Genomic DNA, 22,410 nt, shown 5'->3' on the forward strand with positions numbered 1-22,410 from the left:
GTGCAGAAAAGCAAGTGTGATCTAATTTTAAGCTACACTTGCCCTGTACCCTAACCTCTAAAAACACTTAAAACAAGTAACATCAATTTGTCAAAAAATTCATAATGCATGTTCCTATTTCCAGCTTTTCCTCATGCTGTTAAACTGTTAATGTGAATACCAATTACTTTTAATGTCCATTTATGGCTTCAGCAGAAAACTATGAAGACATGCGATCTATTTTCAAATTATTCAGAAGGAAAAGGGAGAAATTGAATTAAAGACCACACTTATTTGTTCAAATATTCCTACTAGCATTAATTTCTCAAGGTTACAGTCAATTACATCTGGGGCTTATATGCCGCTTATAAAAATGTATCTTTAAAAGATATTTTTAAGGAGCAAGACTCCAGGAAGGCTATATTTTCATGAACAACATGACAAGGGAAAAGTCCTCCTTTAACTATTAACCTCTTAAGTGGTCATGTCACTCATGTGAAGGAACAATGGTTTACCAAAATTAACTATTAAAGTATACTTAGTGTTAAAGTCAATTTCACAAAATCCGCTATATTTGACAAATATAGACTGCTATAAACCTAAACTGGTCCTGTACACGTTTGCCAATTAAAAGCTGGTGCTCTGAGATGTATCAGTAAACCCCAGTTAGACTCCATTAGTGGTGGGTGCATCTGCTACACTACCTTCCTTTCAAAATGTCACTCATTTCATGTACAAACGAAAAAATGTAAGAGGAGTTTACAGATCTTTCTAAAAATATGTTTCCTTGTTATTGTGTCTTGTAGACAGAGTGGTCGATGTGTAGATCATCATTGAGGCCACCTGTTTCGGACTGCTGAAAACAATTCGGAAAATTCTTCCTCAGCTACCCGAAACAGCAAAGAAAACCATAGTCCAGTCTCTTATTTTATCCAGGCTGGATTATGGAAATGCGCTCTATCTTGGAGCTCCCGTGTCTGTTATCCGGCAACTTCAGGTTGTCCAGAATTCCGCAGCACGGCTACTCACGGGCACTAGCCATCGTACATCAGCTAGGCCCGCACTCTGCACCCTGCACTGGCTCCCCATAAAGGAGCGAATCCATTTTAAGGCTCTCTGCACGGTCCATAAAACACTCTACGGGAATGGCCCCCTCATCCTAGATGACATGATCAGACCATATAAATCCACCAGGAATCTTCGCTCGAACCAACAAAACCTGCTGATAGCTCCTAGGATCAGCAGAGCCCGCACAGGAGGTCGTCTGTTCTCGCACAACGCGGCTGGACTGTGGAATGCTCTCCCTCCACCCCTTCGCCTAGAGCCTAACCTTCTTGTCTTCCGGAAAAAACTAAAAACTTTTCTGTTTCCAAAAACCAGATAATTCAGATCTGCATTTTTAATCCATCCCTGTCTGGTCAGTCTTAAGCGCTGGGATGCTCCCGAGTGGCCACGCGCTATAGAAGAACCTAATAATAATAATAATAATAATAAATTCATGAAGTGTATTCCCTTTAGCACACAGGCATTAATTTCCTTCATAAATCAACTCCATGTCTAAAACAGTGTAGGAAAGAAAGAACTACCAGAATTGGTTTTTTTTTTATCAGAGTTTGGGACACATTTCGAATGTTTGAGAGAGTGGAATCTAATGCGAAGTGGTGATGCTAATGGTTCCATTTTCGTCATCAATCTTTAAAGCTTTGTCAACCCAAATCTCAATCTTGAACTAACGCCTCCATTGCTAGTTTTCAAACACACGTAACAATTGTTGTAATTTTCTAGAGTTATACAAGGTCTAAGAGGACAGTCAAAGTGAGGGGTAGTGGGTGACAATAAAACAACTCAATAAGCAAAACTGAAGATCAAGAGTCTAACCGCAACAATATATTTTTTAGCATGCAATATAAAATAGTCCACGTATAAATGAGAATTGAAGTTCAACAAGGGAAAGCTTACTCTTTAACCAGAATCTTCATCTTTGAAAAACAAGTGTTAAATAAATTACCAACCTTTTTGTTGCCGGCGAAGATCAAGCAGAACTGATGAACGGAACCGCCATTTTTGGTAAGTTTCTTAAGTGTCCTTGGGGAAGGAAGGGCCCAGCCGTTCTTGGAGTTCTCATTTTCCGTGCAGTTCAGAGTAGTGTCTGAGGTAAAGCAATGGGTTTTTGCCTCCTGCATGAGGCTGCCTTCGCTGTGTGTTCTGCGTCGGAGAGAGCTTTGGACAGTCAGTGTGTTGGACTTCAAACACCCAGATGTTTCATACATGCTGGAACGCTTTGGGCCGTTTCTTTCCAAGCAAGTATCACTATCCTCATCGTCGTCATCTTCTTCCTCACCCTCTTCTTCCTCGTCTTCATCATCTTCATCCTCTCGGTCGTCTTCCTCATCGTTGTCTTCATCAGTGACACCGGCTTTCTCATCCCATAGTACTTCAGTGCTCTGGGTGAAGCTTGTATCCAAGCGCAGCTCAGGAATGACAAACGCCGCCCGACCTCTGTCCAGAGAGCAGATCCTTGGTTCCTCACAGGCCTTTTCAGTTACCAACTTCACTTCAGGGAGACTATTTCGGACATCCTGCAAGTCCACTTCTGGCAAGCCATCAGTTATTACTCCATGGCAATCGGCCATGTCATTTAACGCATCTGAGGGAATCTCACTCGGACCTTGAAACTCTGCCTCAAACATCTAGGGGTAAAAGATAGACATGTTTACTATCATAAGATTACTAAATGCCACGCTCACTAATCAAATGAATTTCTATATCAAAGTGCAATGAAAACTGAGAAAACATTATTTCATTTATTGGTTTATACATAAACTACGTACAGATTACAACAGAACATTAGTTACACAGTACCAAGAAAATATTCCTTCCATATTTATGTTGACTTAGGTTCAAAAGCGTACATTTGTTATCATTACCAGATTGTTAGAATTCATTAAACGGCTTATGCAGTCTGAATTGCTGGACCAAATGTGCGCAAAAATGTGGAGTTAGCTTCACACTCCTATTTGCACCGCGTATAATAGATACATATGTCAAAAGGGCACACACTCATGACCCAAAGGGCATTAGTGGCCTCAATTCTAAAACCCCTAAACGTTGTTCTGTCAGGGTCAGAGTCCAAATATCTTAAACAGCCTATTCTGAAGGTACCACAGACTAGCTTACATTACCCACAATTCAGGAGTGGTTTGGGGTAGCAGACTTACTTGTTGGTGTGGTCATGAAACAGATTTGTAAAGTGTAAAAAAGCAAGCCAAAACATACAGACAGTACCACAGACCAGTTAACTTACAGCAGAACGCTTCAATATTTTCTTAAAAATAAATGGCTGGAAAGAAAAGAGGCAACACTTCTGAGGGCATAAAACCACACCACATACAAGAAGAGTCAGAGCAGTGGCCCAGCAAGTCAATTCTTATTTCAGGTGCAGAATTTCAACTGTTTTTTCTACCACAACTAAATACTTTCCTTCAGTGCGTAGTATCTAAGCTTCTACGGGTTAGACATCTCTTGTAACCAAATAGGTGACCCATACTATAAAACTGGAATCATCTCGTTGTAAGCTATGATGATGGTTGAAGCAAAATAACAGCCATAAACAGTGAAATCAACTCGCAGCCTGCTGCCCCATGTCTCGGATGCCTAAGGGGTACATGACTAGGTAGAGGCAATGCCAGAATAGGAGAAGTAGTACGTGGTTCTACATAAATAAAAAAAATAATCAAAGCAGTATCATATAGTACAATAAGCTCACTACCCACTCTTTACCCCATAGAACCTGAGCACCTGTGCAACCACAGGCAGAGAGAGCAACTTGAACATGATTATTCCTGGCTATTCAAACCTTAAAGTGAGACTGAGCCGCACATCATTATTTGTACAATAGTCTTTATAATTTAGCATTAATCGGTTGTTGCCTATTAAGAAACTGCAAAGTATGTAGCTGTGACCTTTTATTTTTATGTCTTTCGTCTGCAAGGATTTGTCCTCTGCTCCCAGGTGACCACTGCTTAGAATCTGCTTGCTAAATCTACTGACAATTGAAAAATTGTACAATTCAATTTGAAACACTGACATCTCGCCAAAACGAACTTTACTGTTGAGAAAGAGCTCCTGAAGGATTGTCAGTTTAGAGACTGCCACAGTAGGAGATCAACTTCTTGGCTTCTATACATTGTGGGGAAACTAGAAGTGTCTCCATAAGCAGGTCAGGTGTTACAGCCCAATTGAAGTGATTAGTGGGTCTCTTTGTTCAACAGCTATGAGAGAGCATCTTCAAGAGACAAGACATTTTAGGACTGGACGATGCATTCAAATTAAGAAATATAAAGGAAATAGGGCTTAAATACATTATGTATCTAGAAAGAAGCTGGGTTAACCATGCCCTACTCTAATTGTGTTGGGTTACTTCTCTGTAGAGTTCGATTTAGACTTTAACGCAGGAGTTCTCTCCATTCCTATTGCCTTCTGTCTCCACAAATGTTTTGATGGGTGGCAGAGAGCTGTGCTGTGGGAGGATCTGGCAGATCCCTTGTGAGAGCAAGAGTCCCTGAGCAGTTCAACCTCTTCAATTAAGTCCAAGACAGGACCGACAGAATAAAGGGGTATTCTTAGTATGACACATCAGGAAACATAAGATAATCCTTTATTTGCATGATTAGTTAAAATCATTGCAACAATGTAATTTTTTTAAACCTAGGTAAACAGACAGGGACTCGGATTATCCGATTTTACGTGCGCTTTAGTTCAAATATAAATTCAAAAAGAGGTTGATTAAAATGTTAAGAGTAACATCATTAGTGTATACTGGTTCCAAGTGTGCTAAGTCGCAGATCCGGATAGAAATAAAGTGCAAGTTCTGTGTTCCGGGGATCGCAAATTGAGGGGTTTCCAGTGCAATTGAGACCCAGAGATTGAAACAGTTTTTTTTTTGGTTCATGGCTTGGTCGGGTCCAAATCCCTGGCTGGGAGGAAGGTAAAGTGCAGATTCTATGTGCCAAATAGAAAAAAGTGCAAGCTCTGTGTGCAAAAATCGCAGATAGAGGAATTTCCAGTGTGATTTAAACCTGTAGATAATCAATTGAAAAGTTATTAGAGACCTTGTACGCCCAAGATCGCTTTTGAGGTCATTCAATTCAGAGAATCCGAAGAGGGCATAGTTCTTTTGTGGGCACCGCATTTGGGCTTCCAGGGTCTTCTAGTGCCGCTAGAGATTGACAGTTGCCATTAAAACTCAGCTGTTGCATTTTTTACGATTACCCCTTCCGTGCAAGATCACTTTTAGGATTGTTTGATCATGTCGTTTAAGCAACCATTTGTTGACTAGTTTGTCTTTTATTTCTTGTGTCCACAGCGGTTAGAAATTATACCAAGCTGCAGGTCAATTGGACGTCCTCGCCGGAGAAGCTTGCTAGCACTGCTTGTCTGCAGGTCCGTATGTTTTTCTTACTGAAGAGTGGTCTGAGTGGTCTGGCACTCCCACAGTAGTTCCCTACAGATGGTTAAGAGGTGCAGAATATCCTCCTCCCCTGCCCCGCACATCAGGAACGAACATTTTTATCTGTAAACGAACTGTGCCTTCCTCCAGGCCAGATGAGGATTTGACACAAAAAATGAAGCATGAGAACTGAAAAGCTAGTGTAGAATTTATACATGAGATGTCTTGAGATTACTGTTAAACAAAGACATATACAATTTTCTATGGGTTTTCTATGAGAATTCTGTAACACCGCTGTTCTTATACAATTTCATTTTATTATTATTTTTTCAATCTGTACACCCTTATTGCCACTCATACGCGTTTGGGATGTGTGTTCTTTTTCTTGCTTCTGAAACTATTACTTTTTCACTGCGCTAACTTTATTATTTTTCAGAGACTTTTTCTAAGATTGTGTTTTAAATGAAGGGTTAAAAACAAATAAGCAAACTATTTACAATGGGTTACTCGTTTAGGTTATTTATTATATTTTATCTTCCTGGCATATCTTCAACAAGGTATGAACATATTCAATTGAACTGGATGACTTCCCTGACACAATGTGCAGGTGGTAGTCACTTAACCCTGTTTTTAACCCAACAGTGATCAGATTTCCCCTTTTTGGCAGGACAGTTCAATGACCCGCTTGGAAAATAAAGTTCCTACTGGCCCTCCATGCTACGGTTAAAGGTCTTGCACCTTAAGGATAGTGGCCGGGTCTGCTCTACACCGGTCAGGAGTGCTTTGAACAGTACGTCCTCTAGAGGTCTGGGGAAGGTGTGATTTATTTCACTAACATATGTTAGGCTGTTCTATAAAAGACAAGAAGTGGTCCCATAACAGAACAATCTGCAATACACTCGTCCCAAAATGTAAAGCCTTCTTTACAGCCACGAAATTGATTATCACCACATGCTGGACTGCCGACCAATGCTTACTAGGTTTTAGCAAACCAGTTACACAGCATAAAGTTACAAATATTAGGATGCAATGCACAAGGAGCAGGCTGCAGACTTAAAAAGCTTCGTGTGAAAGCAGACTTTGTTCTTACCCTCTGGTGCAACTGGCACTGCCGGATACTCCAACGAAACGGCCTCTCGCGCTTCCCCACCGCGACTTCTAGGTACTAGACCGTCAGGGCTACTTGCGCTATCACTGGCACACGACAAAGCCTCCCCTTGCTTAAAGTTGTAAACAAACATTACAGAAACCAGAAACTCGAGTTCTGCCGGCGCGGGATCATTGGGAATCGCTTTGAAATGCGACAGACAATATTGACTTTTGAGGCAGTCGTCCCTTTGTGCGCCTGAAGCAGCAGGTGCGTGGCGCGCGCGGCCTCTCCTGCGAGGCAAAGAAACGCAGCATACTTTGTACTTAATCACCGGGGTTCAGACGGGGCCAAGTTAAAATGCCAGACGAATTATAGTTCTGGTGGCAGCAGCTACGTCTCAATTAAAGGGGAACATTTGAAGAGGATGATAAAAGGACAATCTTTGCGCAATACATTCCTAATTTATGTTTGCAACCAAGAGCGTATCAGCGTTAGCGTTCCACAGCATCACTTTATTTTATGGCGCCAGTCGGCAGCGGAGGTGTAAGGTTTACACAAAAAACAAACTGGAGACGGATGGCTCGGGTCACAGTGAAGCAACAATTGTCAAGAATAGAGAACATCTATTTAAGAGATTATTGTAGCTCAGGCCTCGTTTAGAGAGTGGCTAGTCTATAATGGCACTGACAGGTAAGGACAATCCATCATTTCACAGAAATCGGATGGTCAAACTGCGGCGCAGCCATTCCTGGCTGAATTTCTGTTCCTGGTGTCTTCTTAGTAGAATGAATTCTGTTTCCCCGCATTGAGGCTGAAGAAATTCAAATCCACCACATATGGTAATTGATTCAGACTAACAGGGAAACTGTCTTGGGAAGGCTGTTTCAAGGTGGTTCTGGGAATCATCAGCACACTGCTAGCTATAAATACCCACCTCATACTTGAGAGTTTTAACAGCTCCATAAACAAATTGAACGAGCATAATGAACCCTGCGGGACTACACGTGATGGGGTTATGTTAAAGGTGGCTATACCGATTCTGACCAATTGTGTAAGGTTTGGGAGGAACAGGAGAACCATGTCAGAACTTTTCCAATGAAGCACTTGCAGGTCTCAAGTGTCTAGAGTCTAGACCATGGCGGTCAAATGTTGAAAAGACTAGTGATGCGCCGAAGATGATCAGTAGACAAGTGATACTGTTGCCCATTATGCCATGAACGTGACTGGGCTTTTTAAAGGTTGAAATTCCAGTGCTGACTGCCTTAAAGCAGGATTGGTTTTGGCAGGGAGATAGTTCTTGGTGGAATGTGATGTCAGCTGCTGTGCCAGGCCTTTCTCAACGGCTTTGTTGGCCGTGGGAAGGTGGTGATTGGTCTGTAGATTGAGAGAAAGCTGCGGCATGCCAATGTATGTTCTTCAATAGGGCAGTGCTTTGGGTTGTCTGACACAAATTGTTTTGCTAAAATACAGTGGGGAGGTCATGGTATGGTCACAGATGACTTTCCCGTAGAACGTGGGGTTCGACAAGGGTGTTCAATGGCTCCAACCATGTTCACTCTTTACATAAATGGTGTTGTCCCGTGCATGGTAACAGCTCCAGTAGATGCTCCGTCTCTCTCAGGGTTAAAAATCCCTATATTAATGTTTGCGGACGACACGCTGATTCTGTCTAAAACTCCTAGTGGCTTACAGCGTGCTCTGTCCATTTTTGAAAACTACTGTGGGGAACATGGATTAGAGGTGAATGCTACAAAAACTAAACTCATGATTTTTAAGCCACATCGTAGTTTTAAGTCTAAAATTGTCATGAGTGGGCGCCCTCTTGAGGTGGTAAACTCATTTACATATTTGGGAATCCACATTGCAGATAACAATAGGTGGAGTCAACACATTAACATTGCTACCCTGTGACAGTAGCAATTATCGGGTGTCATCAATTCAGAACATAGGAAGTCTTTGACTAAACCCGTCAAGCCAGCTTTGCTGGTTTACGAAGCAAAGGCAATCGGGTCCGCACTCTATGGCGCAGAGATGTGGGGCTTTGAAAATTTGAACTCTTTACAAGGTTCAGAGAACAAATTTCTACGGCTACTCACGGGCACCCCGAAAAGCACTCCACTGTTGCCTTTAAGATATGATCTTGGTAGGAAACAAATCAAGGACCTAGCCAGGCTACGACCAATCCTGTACTGGCGCAGGCTCTGGACTACTCCTGAGCTTGCGCACTATGCTGAAGGTTTTATTGATGTCAAAGGCGGATTGCTTTCATAACATTAGTTGGCTCGATTCATTGAAAGCAATATTGTTTGAGCTTGGGTTAAGTTCAATATGGCTTGATCCAGCAGGTGCATCATTTCCCACCAAGTCTGTCCTAAAAAATATATTTTGGGAAAACGTTGCTGGCATGAGTGAGTAGTTCCAGTAATGGGTCCATGTCTGTGGGTTTTCTTGAGGCCAAACTGTATCCGGCTTTGGAGCCGTACTGGGATACTATCTCAAAGCCGGGTGACAGGAAGCTCCTATTCCAAATGAGAGCTGGAGCACTCCCCATAAGATCTTTGACAGCCAAATGGGGCTTAGGGGGGTGTGACATTTGTCCAGCCTGTGGAACGGGGAAGGAAACACTTGGTCATTTTCTGTTTTCCTGTAAAGCTTATTGTGCTCCAAGGCGCGTTTGGCTGGCACCTATGTGTAGGAACCTTGGGACCACTTGTAGTGCTGAAGCCCTGCGTATTATATGTTCAAGCCCACTTATATGGATATTAATAGCCACAGCAAAATATATTGGTTGGGCATGGGTGATCAGACAGAGACTGCTAGTTAATTAACTATTCTCTGTCTGTAAAAACTGACCCTATGATTTTGTTTTCATTGCTTTTAGACTACCAATGATTTTGTAACCAGACAGAGACTGCTAGTTAAATAACTATTCTCTCCTTGTAATATCTGTTCCCATGAATTTGTTACTATTGCTTTTAAGACTATAAATGTTTTTATAATCCTGTTATTTTTTCTTTTTAATAATGAATTAATCTAATCTCTTTTTAATCATTTAACAAATACTGTGAGAATCTTTTTTACTTGAATGTATTTTATAGATTCAATAGTGCTTTGTCAACGTGTTGACTGTAAATGTAATCCCTCTTTTAATATTTTGTGTATGTTTTTGCTTTTATGAGTAATCACTCGAATAAAGCACTATTTGACTTAGAAAAAAAAAACTTTTTAGGGAAGCATTTTTAAGTTTTCATCTTGTTAAAGAGATTAATGCTATTTCAATGTCTGTTGCTTAATATTGGCATATAAATAAATACTGAAGAAAGTAGAATTCCACATGGGAGTGTCAGGATTGGTTCATGCTTAAATACCATTACAGATTAAACTTTCCTTTGGAATGCATTTAACCAGATATATTTTTTGAGGATCTACTATGACACAAAAGTGTACTTTTTTTGTCTAAAAGTGGAAAAAGGATTGTAGGTATAGCATAGAGTGAAAACAAATTAACATGTACACAATATAACCCTTAAATATCAAAATGTATATTTCTAAATGAAGACGATCAGCAGAGTACAATGAGGGCAACAGTTGGCAAAGGAATGGATTGTATATCTTATCTTATTTATCAAACAATCTGTTATCTTTTGAATTATTTTAGTAAAAACTTCATCTTATTCATTAAAAAACAATACAATACATAATAAAACAATTTGTGGTATAAGAAGAAAAACTGTCGTTTCGGTGAAAAAGATAGTCACCTTCTACAGGACAATAGTTTCATGTTAAAAACAATCTAAATAAAAAAATATAAAACATTCATTATAGAAAAGAGTAAACTGAACCATTTAGTTCACAACCTCCTTTTCCTGCTTGTTTTTAATTTAAAAATCCATCTGCCGCTCTACATATAACTGTACCCTATAGGTCTGCTCAATCTTAAATCTTCCAATTTATTACGTATTCCACATGACATTTTTTATTCAAAAAAAGGTTTTTTTGAAAAAAGGAGATTACTGGGTCTTCAATGCACCCCCCAATTTTCTGAAACATGATCCCCAGTCACTTTAACATCATTTACTAGTATCCATATTTTATTTAGAATCAACATTTTCAAATATTTCTCAGCAATTGTTCTATTTGTTAATCTGTGGACTCTCTCAATTTGCAAGCACCGGCTGAAAATCTAAGCTATAAATACAACTATCTCTCCTTATTGAAAGGATATGGAGACATACCTAAATTAGTCTATTTGCTTCGTGGCCTGGTTCAATTGGCCTTGGTTGTCGTTGCAGTAATTTTCGGATTTTTCATGAAAAATTGATAAAAACGTGAAGAGGATTGATTAGATTATTATTTCTAATGAATCATTCAACATCCTATCAACTTGGATATTACTTCACGGTCTATTGTTGGTACCTTAAAATGGAGTCTTGGGGTTGTTCATTTTCCCAGATGAGTACTATTAATTTTTCCTTTGGATTTGTTGGTGTCGATTATCGCCAACTGTCAGAGTGGAATTTTCACGAAAAATTGCTAAAAACGTGAAGAGGACTGATTAAATTATTATTTCTAATGAACTATTCAACATCCTGTCAACTTGGATATTACTTCATGGTCTATTGTTAGTACGTAAAATGGAGTCTTGGGTTTGTTCATTTTATCAGACGAGTACTATTAATTTTCCTCCTGATTTGTTGGTGTAGATTATCGCCAACTGTCAGAGTGGAATTTTGATAATTTTATTAATACATCCCTATTGGTTTACCACGTTTTTTATGATAATAGATTAAACAAAACACTGGTACCTTGGGTTAAAACTGGATGATGCTCAATTTCGAATCAAGACTCCTGTGATATTTCTAATTAAATATTACTTCCTATGGATATAATAGAATTTATTTTTAGGAATGAATCCAGATTTAACAGTTTTCCTAATTCTGAATTAAACATGTTCTTACCTCAATCTTAATGTGAGGTTGTGCGCAGGACGGTCGTCTCCCCATTTGCACAACTATAAATGGCAAACAGTCAATATTACCATCTAATTGTCAGCTGCTTTTCTATATCCCTCTTAAAAGCATCCCCTTTTCTTACCTTGGGGGTGAGAATTTAAGATCTTATCTTCAAATACACCTTGTTTTAAATTATGGTATTTACTGGTTTGTGGACTCCCCAATCCTGTCTGGAATGAAAACATAACCTTTCTGTTAAGGGATCCATTTAAATCTGTCTCTAGGCAGGTTTCTAGTGGTCTTCCCTCTATATGACTTACTTGTTAGTTTTCTTGCTGAGGTGCTCTCCACGAACCGCCCTGCTCACTTCTCTGGCTGCAACTGAATTCAGCTCTCTGGTTGCCCTCTTTTTATACACCTCTTAATTGGTCATTAGGCTCTTAATTGGAAAACATGTGGCTCCATCTGCACTTGAAGCAGTTTGCCCCAGTTTAGCGGTGGCCATCTTGGAATGTCTAACCAAGTTATCATTTGTTTATGTTTCAGTATTTTATTCACGTTTTCTCTCCTCGTAGTGTCATTTCGTAAAACACTTCTAACTATATCATAATTATTGGTTTATTTAAAGTGTCTGAGCTGCTCAGAACTGCAATTGTTCCTAAATCTCGTTTTTAGCACACACGATATCAGCGTGACAACAAATACCCCCGTTTTCCATTTAAATGGGTTTTATCATCTAAATGACCCATCATCCTCATAAAAATGAAATTTAAACTCGATCACGCTGGTTTCTCGATATCACCTCTTCTCCTTTTGTTTGTGGGCGTTGGTTTCAATCGGTTTGGTTTGACACAATTTCATGGCGGCCATCTTAGAATGTCTATTTCTGCCGCAAAGTTAACTTTTATAATTCAAAGTCCTGTTTCATGACCATGAATTAAAAAAGCTTCCTTGTCAATTGTTATTTAACTTTTACTGATTAATCAGCCCGTGGGATTTTTGAGAGTCAGTTTTAAATCTACTGCGTTACATCAACAGACCGGACATATCTATAATTGTCCTCACTAAGCATGGTGTATTCATCATTTTATATTTCCGCTTGTGGGCTCCAGAAACGCCACATTTAAGTTTTTAATTTCTGCCCGTTAAATCCCCGCATTTCACTGGCTTTGAGGGGTAGAGTATGTTTTGTTCGCCGTACTGATGAAACTACGGCAGCCATCTTAAAGTTTGCGCTATTTACAGTATTTCTTATCATTTTAGATGCATCCTTCTTATATTCCGTTCACTGATGCCTCCCCTTCATTTCCCCGCATACACGTCATTTCCACCCACCAGGATTTTAGATCTGTTTGGCCGTGTTGCCACGCAACCACAAAGAGGACACGCCCCCGCATCACGCTATCGAGCCCGGCCATTTAACGGCGCTTGGAACCACACAACACCGACGGCTGCTCTACGTGACAAGCCACGTCGGTGTGTGGGATTAGGTGTAGAGGTAACTCCTTCGCGCTAATGAGTTAAGGGGGCCGCCGTAGTGGGCATGAACTCCTGATGCCAGTCGGGCTCAATGGACCTTCAGACGAAGCCCGCTGTGTCTTGTTGACCTGCCACCCAGGGGCTCTAGGGAACTGCCCTCTCCCGGGTTGATGGCGTGGGTGTATGATCGGTGACACTGTCGGGTCCCCGACCGCCGCGGTGTCTATCCTCGGGGGTTGCTGCCGGTTGTCAACCCTGCACCTCCCATCCCGGGAAAGTAAAAAAATGGGGGGGGAGCTTCTCACGCGGAGCTTCTCACACTGGGTACATCGCTGCTAACGCATGAGGGTACGCTGTGGTGGCCCGATTGATGCCTACTGGGTCCCCGCTCGGGCTGCGGCTTGACTTGAGTGGTATGTTTCCACTGGAGTCGACGGGTGGTAGGCGAGACCACAGTGGGACTAGCCAGTGGTGTCCACTCGCAGCACTGAACTGTCTGCCCTTGAGGAAAATGCCATTACTCCCCTCATAATCAACTTCCCTTTTAATTCAAAAGTACCCTCCTTTCCTACCTTTACAGATAATTACCTTACAGCGCAGGTCCCACGAGAACAGCCTTTGGGTACTAGCACCAGTTATTGAGGGTAAGTCCATGAAAACCGATCACCTTCATTTCGCGTTCTTCCCTACCCCTGCCTAGAGCACGCTTTTGGCGCTATATTCCTCACAGCACCAACCAATGTACTCAACCACATGGTTGAGACACTATGTTTGTTGGAAACCTAACACGGTAATATTATACCTTGTTACCTTCCTTAGTTGTTAAGTATTCCTTCTCCTCTCTCCACTTTTTACACCTATATACAACATTGACTATTCAAAATGGATAAGTCCGCGGAGAACATTCATTATTCTATGTTTATCTTTCTCCCTTCAGGGTGGATCACGACGCAGGAACTCCTCCTGTTCCAGTCTCCAACCCCTCAGGTTGTATTTTCCACACTCCTCAGCCCAAACTGGGCTCACCATTAGTTTATGAGCACAACCTAGGTCCTGAAGAATTGCCGATAGGGCATGAAACATGTTGACCTGATCACAGACGAGGGTTGAACGGGACCAATCCCCATAGCCTGTTTGAGTCCCTGTACCCCTCTCATTTTAACAAGGTGGTTAGCTACATGAATAAACTGATCGGAGTAGACTATACCAACCTTTTTTAACACACATCCCCTCACGCTCACTACTTCACAACTTGGGGCCCTCACACTCACTCGATCAACGGCCAGGAACAAAAGATCTCCACAAAAGTGTAGCACTGTGTGCTCCCCGTCAGGCATTGCAGCGCCGGCTTGACGTTGGAGCAGGAAGCCGATGATGACACGAGACAACTAGCTGGCGATATGACAACAGCCGTTAAACCAGCCTGTTGTGTGAGGCATCCCTAGTTCCGACAAGGGATACCTTTCCCTTACCCATATATGTATATCTGCACTTAGAGAGAGGAAGAAAGACCCCTTCACCATACTAACACTACTTCCTTGGGGAACTTTGTGCATCTTTTGATATAGATTGATGGGACACGCACACTGGACCCCTCTAAATATTGTCCTTCTTATGTCCCTCCCTGTTGTCTACTGATTGAACGTGGGTTGCCCCCACGGGACTCTTCAGGTTACCAATAGTGAAACTATTTCACTATATTGGCCCAACACTTAACCACATAGATTCCCTTGTGGTTTATTTACTTTCCTTTAATCCCGATCACCCTCCTAATACCATGGAGGATGTACCGGGCCTTAGTTTTGATGAGGATGCCATCGCCGAAGCCCTAAGAACAGCTCCATCCCTACTGAATAACCCAACTGCCTCTGCTTCGGGCACATCCAATGACGACTGGGTGACTCTCACGGAGCTGAAAAAAGAATTGATAAGGATCACCATACACGGGGTGATGATGACAGAATACCTTAGAAACAACATAGCCCCACAGGGACTAATTGTTAATATTATACCAAGATTGTTCCTGGTAGACAAACAATTCAAAATGGACTGGTGCCAGGTGTCTTGGAAATGCACCAAAGATTTACTGTTCTTGATAACCCAAACAGCGAAACGTCTCGCAGATGCCTTGTTAGAGAAAATCTTGGCCATAGAGGCTACGATGAAGGGTGCCGTCAATAAAAATAACAAAACCGCCTTCACCACAAAACTGGCCGACATCAACCAGGAAATGGCGGACCACCATGAATATCTTTTGAAACAGAAAACAGATAAGTTACAGAAAGACATTTCCAAATTTGATAAAGAGAAGGTTTATCCTTATCTTAAGGATGACTTCAAGAGTAAAAAGAACAACTACTCCTCAGACGATAACTCGGATGAGAATAACAGACGAGGATCCACGAGCAGCGACTCTAGTGGAGGACAAGCTCCTAGAAACAACCGGATCCAACATCGACCCAATTGGCAACAAGGATACCAACAAGGACCAATGTTTCATGGTCCTCCTCACATGACATCCCCATGGCAATATCCCTTCTTCCCACAGGGCCCACCACAATTCTACCCTCTTAATCCGCCACCTTTTCAAGGCAGAGGTTGGGGCAGAGGAAGAGGGCGCAAACGAGGAGGACAGAAAGGAGTCCAGTGGCCAGACCAACCGACACCACAGACCATGATGGAAACCCGGAGCTCCACCACCAGAGGGAGGAGAGTCTAATTGTCAACCTCTCCTCGAGAACCCTGACCCCTGCGGAAACTAGCGTTTTGGAGAAAGGACTGGGATTTGTTCCCACACCCATCCCAGACAGCTTCCAGGAGATGATTGAAATCAAGAATCTTTTCAGGAAGGTACGGTTACGAGCCTTCTTTGATGGAAAACCCGAACCTACCAACCAGGACACCGGCCTCAAGAAACCTTCTACTTTTACCCCCACGGATGGGATGGTTCCTCCAGAGGTCCTGACCTTTGAGCGAGCGATCCTGACGAGTCTAAAACAGAAACCACACATCAAACAATTCCACAACCTGACGAACGCTGAAAGACAAGCCTCGGCCACCTTGGGCAACGATGACACCATTGTTATTAAACAAGCAGACAAAGGGGGAGCCACAGTCATACAGGATCGCCACGACTACGATCTTGAATGTAGACGACAACTCTCTAACACCACCTACTATAGGCCCCTCACTGTGGACCCGACCAAACGCTTGGCCACCACCATCATGAGTTTAGTGATCGAAGGCGAAACGAATGAGTGGATTACGAGGAAGGAAGCTGATTTCCTCATAACTCCAGAACCAATTACACCATACTTCTACACTCTTCCTAAAATCCACAAAGGTATCACTCCAGTCCCCGGCAGACCTATTGTCTCCGGAATAGGATCACTACTGGAACCTTTGTCACAGTTTTGTGACGTCTTTCTGCAACCAGTAGTAAAGAAAATTCTCTCCTACCTCCAGGACACCAGAGATGTCCTTCGCTTGATCAATGATGTGGACGGGAGAACGGATGTAGACCTCTTATTGACCTTAGACGTGGAAGCCTTGTACACGAACATCCCCCAACAGGCAACCTTAGAGGCAGTGGAATCCACCCTGAGATTGGAAGAATGGACATCCCCCACCCCGATCTCCTTTATCATGGCACTAGCCAACATAGCCCTTACGGAGAATTTTTTCAAGTATGAATTGCAGCTATACCACCAGATCCGTGGAACTTCTATGGGTTCAACCTTCGCGCCGAGTGTGGCTTGTATATACATGGCCGCCTTCGAGAAATATTACATCTATTCTCCTGAACACAACCCATTCCTTGAGAACCTCACCCTATGGCGTCGTTACATTGACGATATCCTGATTTTTTGGAAAGGAGACCGGACCAGTTGCAATGCCTTCTGTACATGGATCAACCACCAGGATCCATTCCTAAAATTCACAGGGACCATTGCTGATAATTCAATACCTTTCCTTGACCTCACAATCATACTGGGCCCTACAGGAATCTCCACTACCCTCTACAAAAAAGAGACTGATAGGAACAGCCTCCTGCTCTATAACAGCCATCACACAAAGGCACTGAGGGATAACCTACCGTTTGGTCAATTTCTCAGGCTCCGCAGAAATTGCACCGCGACCTCTGATTACCAACGGGAGGCGAACATCTTACAACACAAACTCCAGGAGAGGGGTTATCCGACGAGACTACTGAAATGATCGGCGAAGAGAGCTCTCAAAAACAACAGAGAATCTCTCCTTGAGACCCACACAAAGGAGAAAGAGGATATCATTACCTGCGTAACATCTTTTACGAAAAATTCCTCTTTCATCAAGAAAACAGTGAACACTCACTGGGGCATTCTGAACTCTGTGAATTTGGACATCCCCCGTCCTCGATTCGCCTTCAGAAGAACCACCAATCTGAAGGACCAATTGGTCCACACCCGACCTAAGAAGACAAGCACTCGCCCACAGAACACTCTTTGGGATCTGCCCCCAGTCACGGGACATTACCGATGTGGCAATTGTGTGGTTTGTCCTCAAACTACACAAACAAAAACAGTCCAACTCTCAGACACCTTCACGTGGCACTTGAATAGACACACTAACTGCAACAGCAGCAAGTGCATCTATATGCTGACCTGTCCCTGTGGTCTGAAGTACATTGGAATGACGACACGCACGGTCAAGGTACGCATTATGGAACACAACAGCAATATCCGATGCACTAAAACTCATACCCGCCTTTATGAACATTGCAAGCAACAAGGTCACGCAGCTGAGGACATTCAGTGGGTTGTATTGGAATGGCATCCTTCATCAAACCAACAGGCCCTCTATAGAGTTGAACAGAGATGGGTACACCGCCTACATCTAGACACTGAGGGACTAAATGACTCCGTCCCCTGGAATATGCCAACTAGATAGACTGTAGCTAGGAAGACATATTTCCCTACTTCAATGTCGACCACTCTCCCATTCGGTGCACCCATACGGTATGAACTCTATATACTGAAAGTACATGCCGACATGTTCATACCCTAGTTGTTCAGATAAACCTTGGGTTCCCACATCGTAGCTTTGATAAGTTGAGAGAAGGGCTTACAAATCTGCATTATACCTTTCAATACTTTTCGGCCCGCCCATGCCTTTTTGATCCATGACTCATCCGAGATAGTATTGTAATTATACACCAAGATTTGTTGACCTACCTCCAATCCCGACATCGCAGCTATGCTGTATCTAGTGATGAACCTGCCACTTTACATACACGACCGCTATCACCGGGGGTCCCCACAAACAATTGTGTCCCCTATAGCTTCTCCGCCCCTGCGACAACAACGACCTTTATGATTGGGATTGCGATCATCATGGATGAATCTCCATACCATCATGCTACTGGTTCCAGTCCTGAACACCCACCGGGAGGGACAGTAAATCACAAATATATGCACCCTTAAGAGTCCCTTACCCCACTCTAAGATGGCGCGCTACCTTGAAACGTCGAAACCTACACGGCACCACCTACACCAGCCCAACATGGTTGCACAACAACCAATCCAAGTACAGGCCGCATAACCACGATCTCCTCTCACAGATCATTGTGATCGCCCCTGCCACCACTATGGACCAAACATTAAACTAATACGCTCCAACTTCCCTGCCTTTTACGCCCGACATGAGGGATTTGACTACACATTACAGTTAGTCTATAGGCTGTGGGACCCTACTCAAAGATGGCGCGCGAATCTGATACCATGACGCATACACGTCATTTCCACGCACCAGGATTTTAGATCTGTTTGGCCGTGTTGCCACGCAACCACAAACAGGACACGCCCCCGCATCACGCTATCGAGCCCGGCCATTTAACGGCGCTTGGAACCACACAACACCGACGGCTGCTCTACGTGCCGAGCCACGTCGGTGTGTGGGATTAGGTGTAGAGGTAACTCCTTCGCGCTAATGAGGTAAGGGGGCCGCCGTAGTGGGCATGAACTCCTGACGCCAGTCGGGCTCAATGGACCTTCAGACGAAGCCCGCTGTGTCTTGTTGACCTGCCACCCAGGGGCTCTAGGGAACTGCCCTCTCCCGGGTTGATGGCGTGGGTGTATGATCGGTGACACTCTCGGGTACCCGACCGCCGCGGTGTCTATCCTCGGGGGTTGCTGCCGGTTGTCAACCCTGCACCTCCCATCCCGGGAAAGTAAAAAAATGGGGGGGAGCTTCTCACGCGGAGCTTCTCACACTGGGTACATCGCTGCTAACGCATGAGGGTACGCTGTGGTGGCCCGATTGATGCCTACTGGGTCCCCGCTCGGGCTGCGGCTTGACTTGAGTGGTATGTTTCCACTGGAGTCGACGGGTGGTAGGCGAGACCACAGTGGGACTAGCCAGTGGTGTCCACTCGCAGCACTGAACTGTCTGCCCTTGAGGAAAATGCCATTACTCCCCTCATAATCAACTTCCCTTTTAATTCAAAAGTACCCTCCTTTCCTACCTTTACAGATAATTACCTTACAGCGCAGGTCCCACGAGAACAGCCTTTGGGTACTAGCACCAGCTATTGAGGGTAAGTCCATGAAAACCGATCACCTTCATTTCGCGTTCTTCCCTACCCCTGCCTAGAGCACGCTTTTGGCGCTATATTCCTCACAGCACCAACCAATGTACTCAACCACATGGTTGAGACACTATATGTTTGTTGGAAACCTAACACGGTAATATTATACCTTGTTACCTTCCTTAGTTGTTAAGTATTCCTTCTCCTCTCTCCACTTTTTACACCTATATACAACATTGACTATTCAAAATGGATAAGTCCGCGGAGAACATTCATTATTCTATGTTTATCTTTCTCCCTTCAGTGTGGATCACGACGCAGGAACTCCTCCTGTTCCAGTCTCCAACCCCTCAGGTTGTATTTTCCACACTCCTCAGCCCAAACTGGGCTCACCATTAGTTTATGAGCACAACCTAGGTCCTGAAGAATTGCCGATAGGGCATGAAACATGTTGACCTGATCACAGACGAGGGTTGAACGGGACCAATCCCCATAGCCTGTTTGAGTCCCTGTACCCCTCTCATTTTAACAAGGTGGTTAGCTACATGAATAAACTGATCGGAGTAGACTATACCAACCTTTTTTAACACACATCCCCTCACGCTCACTACTTCACAACTTGGGGCCCTCACACTCACTCGATCAACGGCCAGGAACAAAAGATCTCCACAAAAGTGTAGCACTGTGTGCTACCCGTCAGGCATTGCAGCGCCGGCTTGACGTTGGAGCAGGAAGCCGATGATGACACGAGACAACTAGCTGGCGATATGACAACAGCCGTTAAACCAGCCTGTTGTGTGAGGCATCCCTAGTTCCGACAAAGGATACCTTTCCCTTACCCATATATGTATATCTGCACTTAGAGAGAGGAAGAAAGACCACTTCACCATACTAACACTACTTCCTTGGGGAACTTTGTGCACCTTTTGATATACCCTCCCCTTCATTGACAAAATGTTACTAGTAATGTGGATGGATCGGGTTCTGCTGATAGGCGAATCCGATATACTAAATCCTCTTTTACATTACCGCTCCTCATGTTTCCAAGTTCGTGTTTAACATGACGGGCATATCCCTCGTTATTCGTTGGAGCATGTTTAACAAAAATGCATCTGCTTTGGGTGTATCATATCTTTGGGCTTCAATCTCTGGCTCTACATTAAGGGGATTGAATCTTATTAGCCACTCTATTGGGAATACGGTGTACCCCGTATTCCCAATAGAGTGGCTAATAAGATTCTGGTTAAATGCATTCCAAAGGTAAATTTAATCTGTAATGGTATTTAAGCATGAACCAATCCTGACGCTCCCATGTGGAATTCTACTTTCTTCAGTATTTATTATTTATTTATACCTAACATACCAGTTATCAATATAGCAGCTTTAGAATAGATGACCGTTTGAGATTGTCTCCTTATAAAACAAGGAAAAGGGACTCTTGCTTTTGTTGAATACAAACCCATTTCCTAAAAAGGGTTCCTCTCAATACTTTTTGATCCGAAAAAGGATTGTAGCACTTTTCACATGAGGATCATTTGAAAATAGAATATTGACTAACTGTCTTCACTTCAAACTCAGATTCTTTGGATTCCATACCTTATGGAAACGTATTTTTGCTTGCTCTCCCTATCAAGGGTTGCAGTCCAGCAAGGAAACAGTATTAAATTAAGTGTACAAGAAGTAAAGTTGGTTCTTGGGTCTCTCTTATGTTGTTTCTTGTCCCACTCCTCCTTAACTAGGATGAAGGATGTTATTAGGGGGTGGCATTAGGCTGCTGTTAGGCTCTCTTTTCAAATTTTCATATGAATATATTGGGCCAGCATCAGTAGTGTAGTAAGGATCCACGGGCCGGATGCAAGGAAGGAAAATTGCCATTTTCACTGTTACTAGGGTAATAAACGGACGCAATTACCAGAGTGTAATGGGTCCCTGAGGGTTCTGGGCACAGGTGCACTGCACCTAGGGTAGCTACACCACTGGTGAGTATTTGAGATTGGAAAAAGTATTTGTTCAGCTATCTTCATGAGTCCACATCCCACTGAGCTCAGTGCTCAAGGGAATCTACCAGCCAAGCTAAATCAGTATATATAGCAAATGTTGTGAGAAGGAAACATTACAGATCGTCCTGGGAGCATCTTTTAATTCATATATATTTTATGGAGAACATTTAAAATGTGGAGAAATAGCTTAGGAAACCGGATGGGACAAAGACAGAGGGGTTATGTATACAGCAGTATGGGGAGCAACGGGGATAAAGGGATTGTTTACAAGTGGGGTGGGGGGGGGCAGGGCTAGTGGAGGGAGTGACCCTAATTGTAGGTGCATAGTAGGTTGTCAGAATCTGTGGCAGAGTGCATGGAAGACTGCAGATTTTAAGGAATTAGACTTTTAGCGACTGGAATAAATTAAGTCTTATGTGGGTCCATAGGTGTAGTGTAAGATATACTCTGAAACTATATCACATGTATTGATTTGTATATTGGGTCCTTATTCTATTATATCTTCTTTTCCAGAAAAAAATAGCTCTACAATCTTTTAGGCCAAAGTGAGTAACTATAAACACCCTTTGAGCAACACTTGATGCTGGTGGGTTTAGTGTATTCCAAAGCACTAAAATGTAGGCAGCTAAAAGAAATAATGCTATAGAGATTGACCAAAAGTCACCCGATCTGGTCCACTGAAGCAACAAAGGTTTGAAACTCTGCCACCTAGTCCCACAGCTATGAACCACAAGACCACATTATCCACCCAGAGAGAGTTTGAGTCAATGCCATGAATATCTGTTCATCGTGCATGATAGGCAAAATGAATGCGCCATCATTGAGTTGTACTGCGGAATGACTCTCTGAGATCAGTCTCATATCTAATACCAGGCACCACAATAGCACAAATGGCC

General features: G+C 43.0%; 1 protein-coding gene across 6 annotated transcripts in view; it reads right to left on the bottom strand.

Moving 5' to 3' along the window:
- RGS3 (regulator of G protein signaling 3) overlaps nucleotides 1-22,410 on the bottom strand; it is a 945,383-nt gene that overhangs the window by 144,144 nt on the left and 778,829 nt on the right. For 5 of the 6 annotated variants that reach the window (XM_078642175.1, XM_078642174.1, XM_078642173.1 and 2 more), the window contains one exon: nucleotides 1,992-2,669. In XM_078642175.1, coding sequence (XP_078498301.1) covers nucleotides 1,992-2,669 — 678 coding nt within the window. Of the gene's footprint in view, nucleotides 1-1,991; nucleotides 2,670-11,790; nucleotides 11,844-22,410 lie in introns of those variants that run through there. The other variant, XM_078642177.1, reaches the window with a different exon arrangement.

This window comes from Lissotriton helveticus, chromosome 5_1 (genome assembly GCF_964261635.1).
Source record: "Lissotriton helveticus chromosome 5_1, aLisHel1.1, whole genome shotgun sequence".
In the NCBI taxonomy this organism is placed as follows: domain Eukaryota; kingdom Metazoa; phylum Chordata; class Amphibia; order Caudata; family Salamandridae; genus Lissotriton; species Lissotriton helveticus.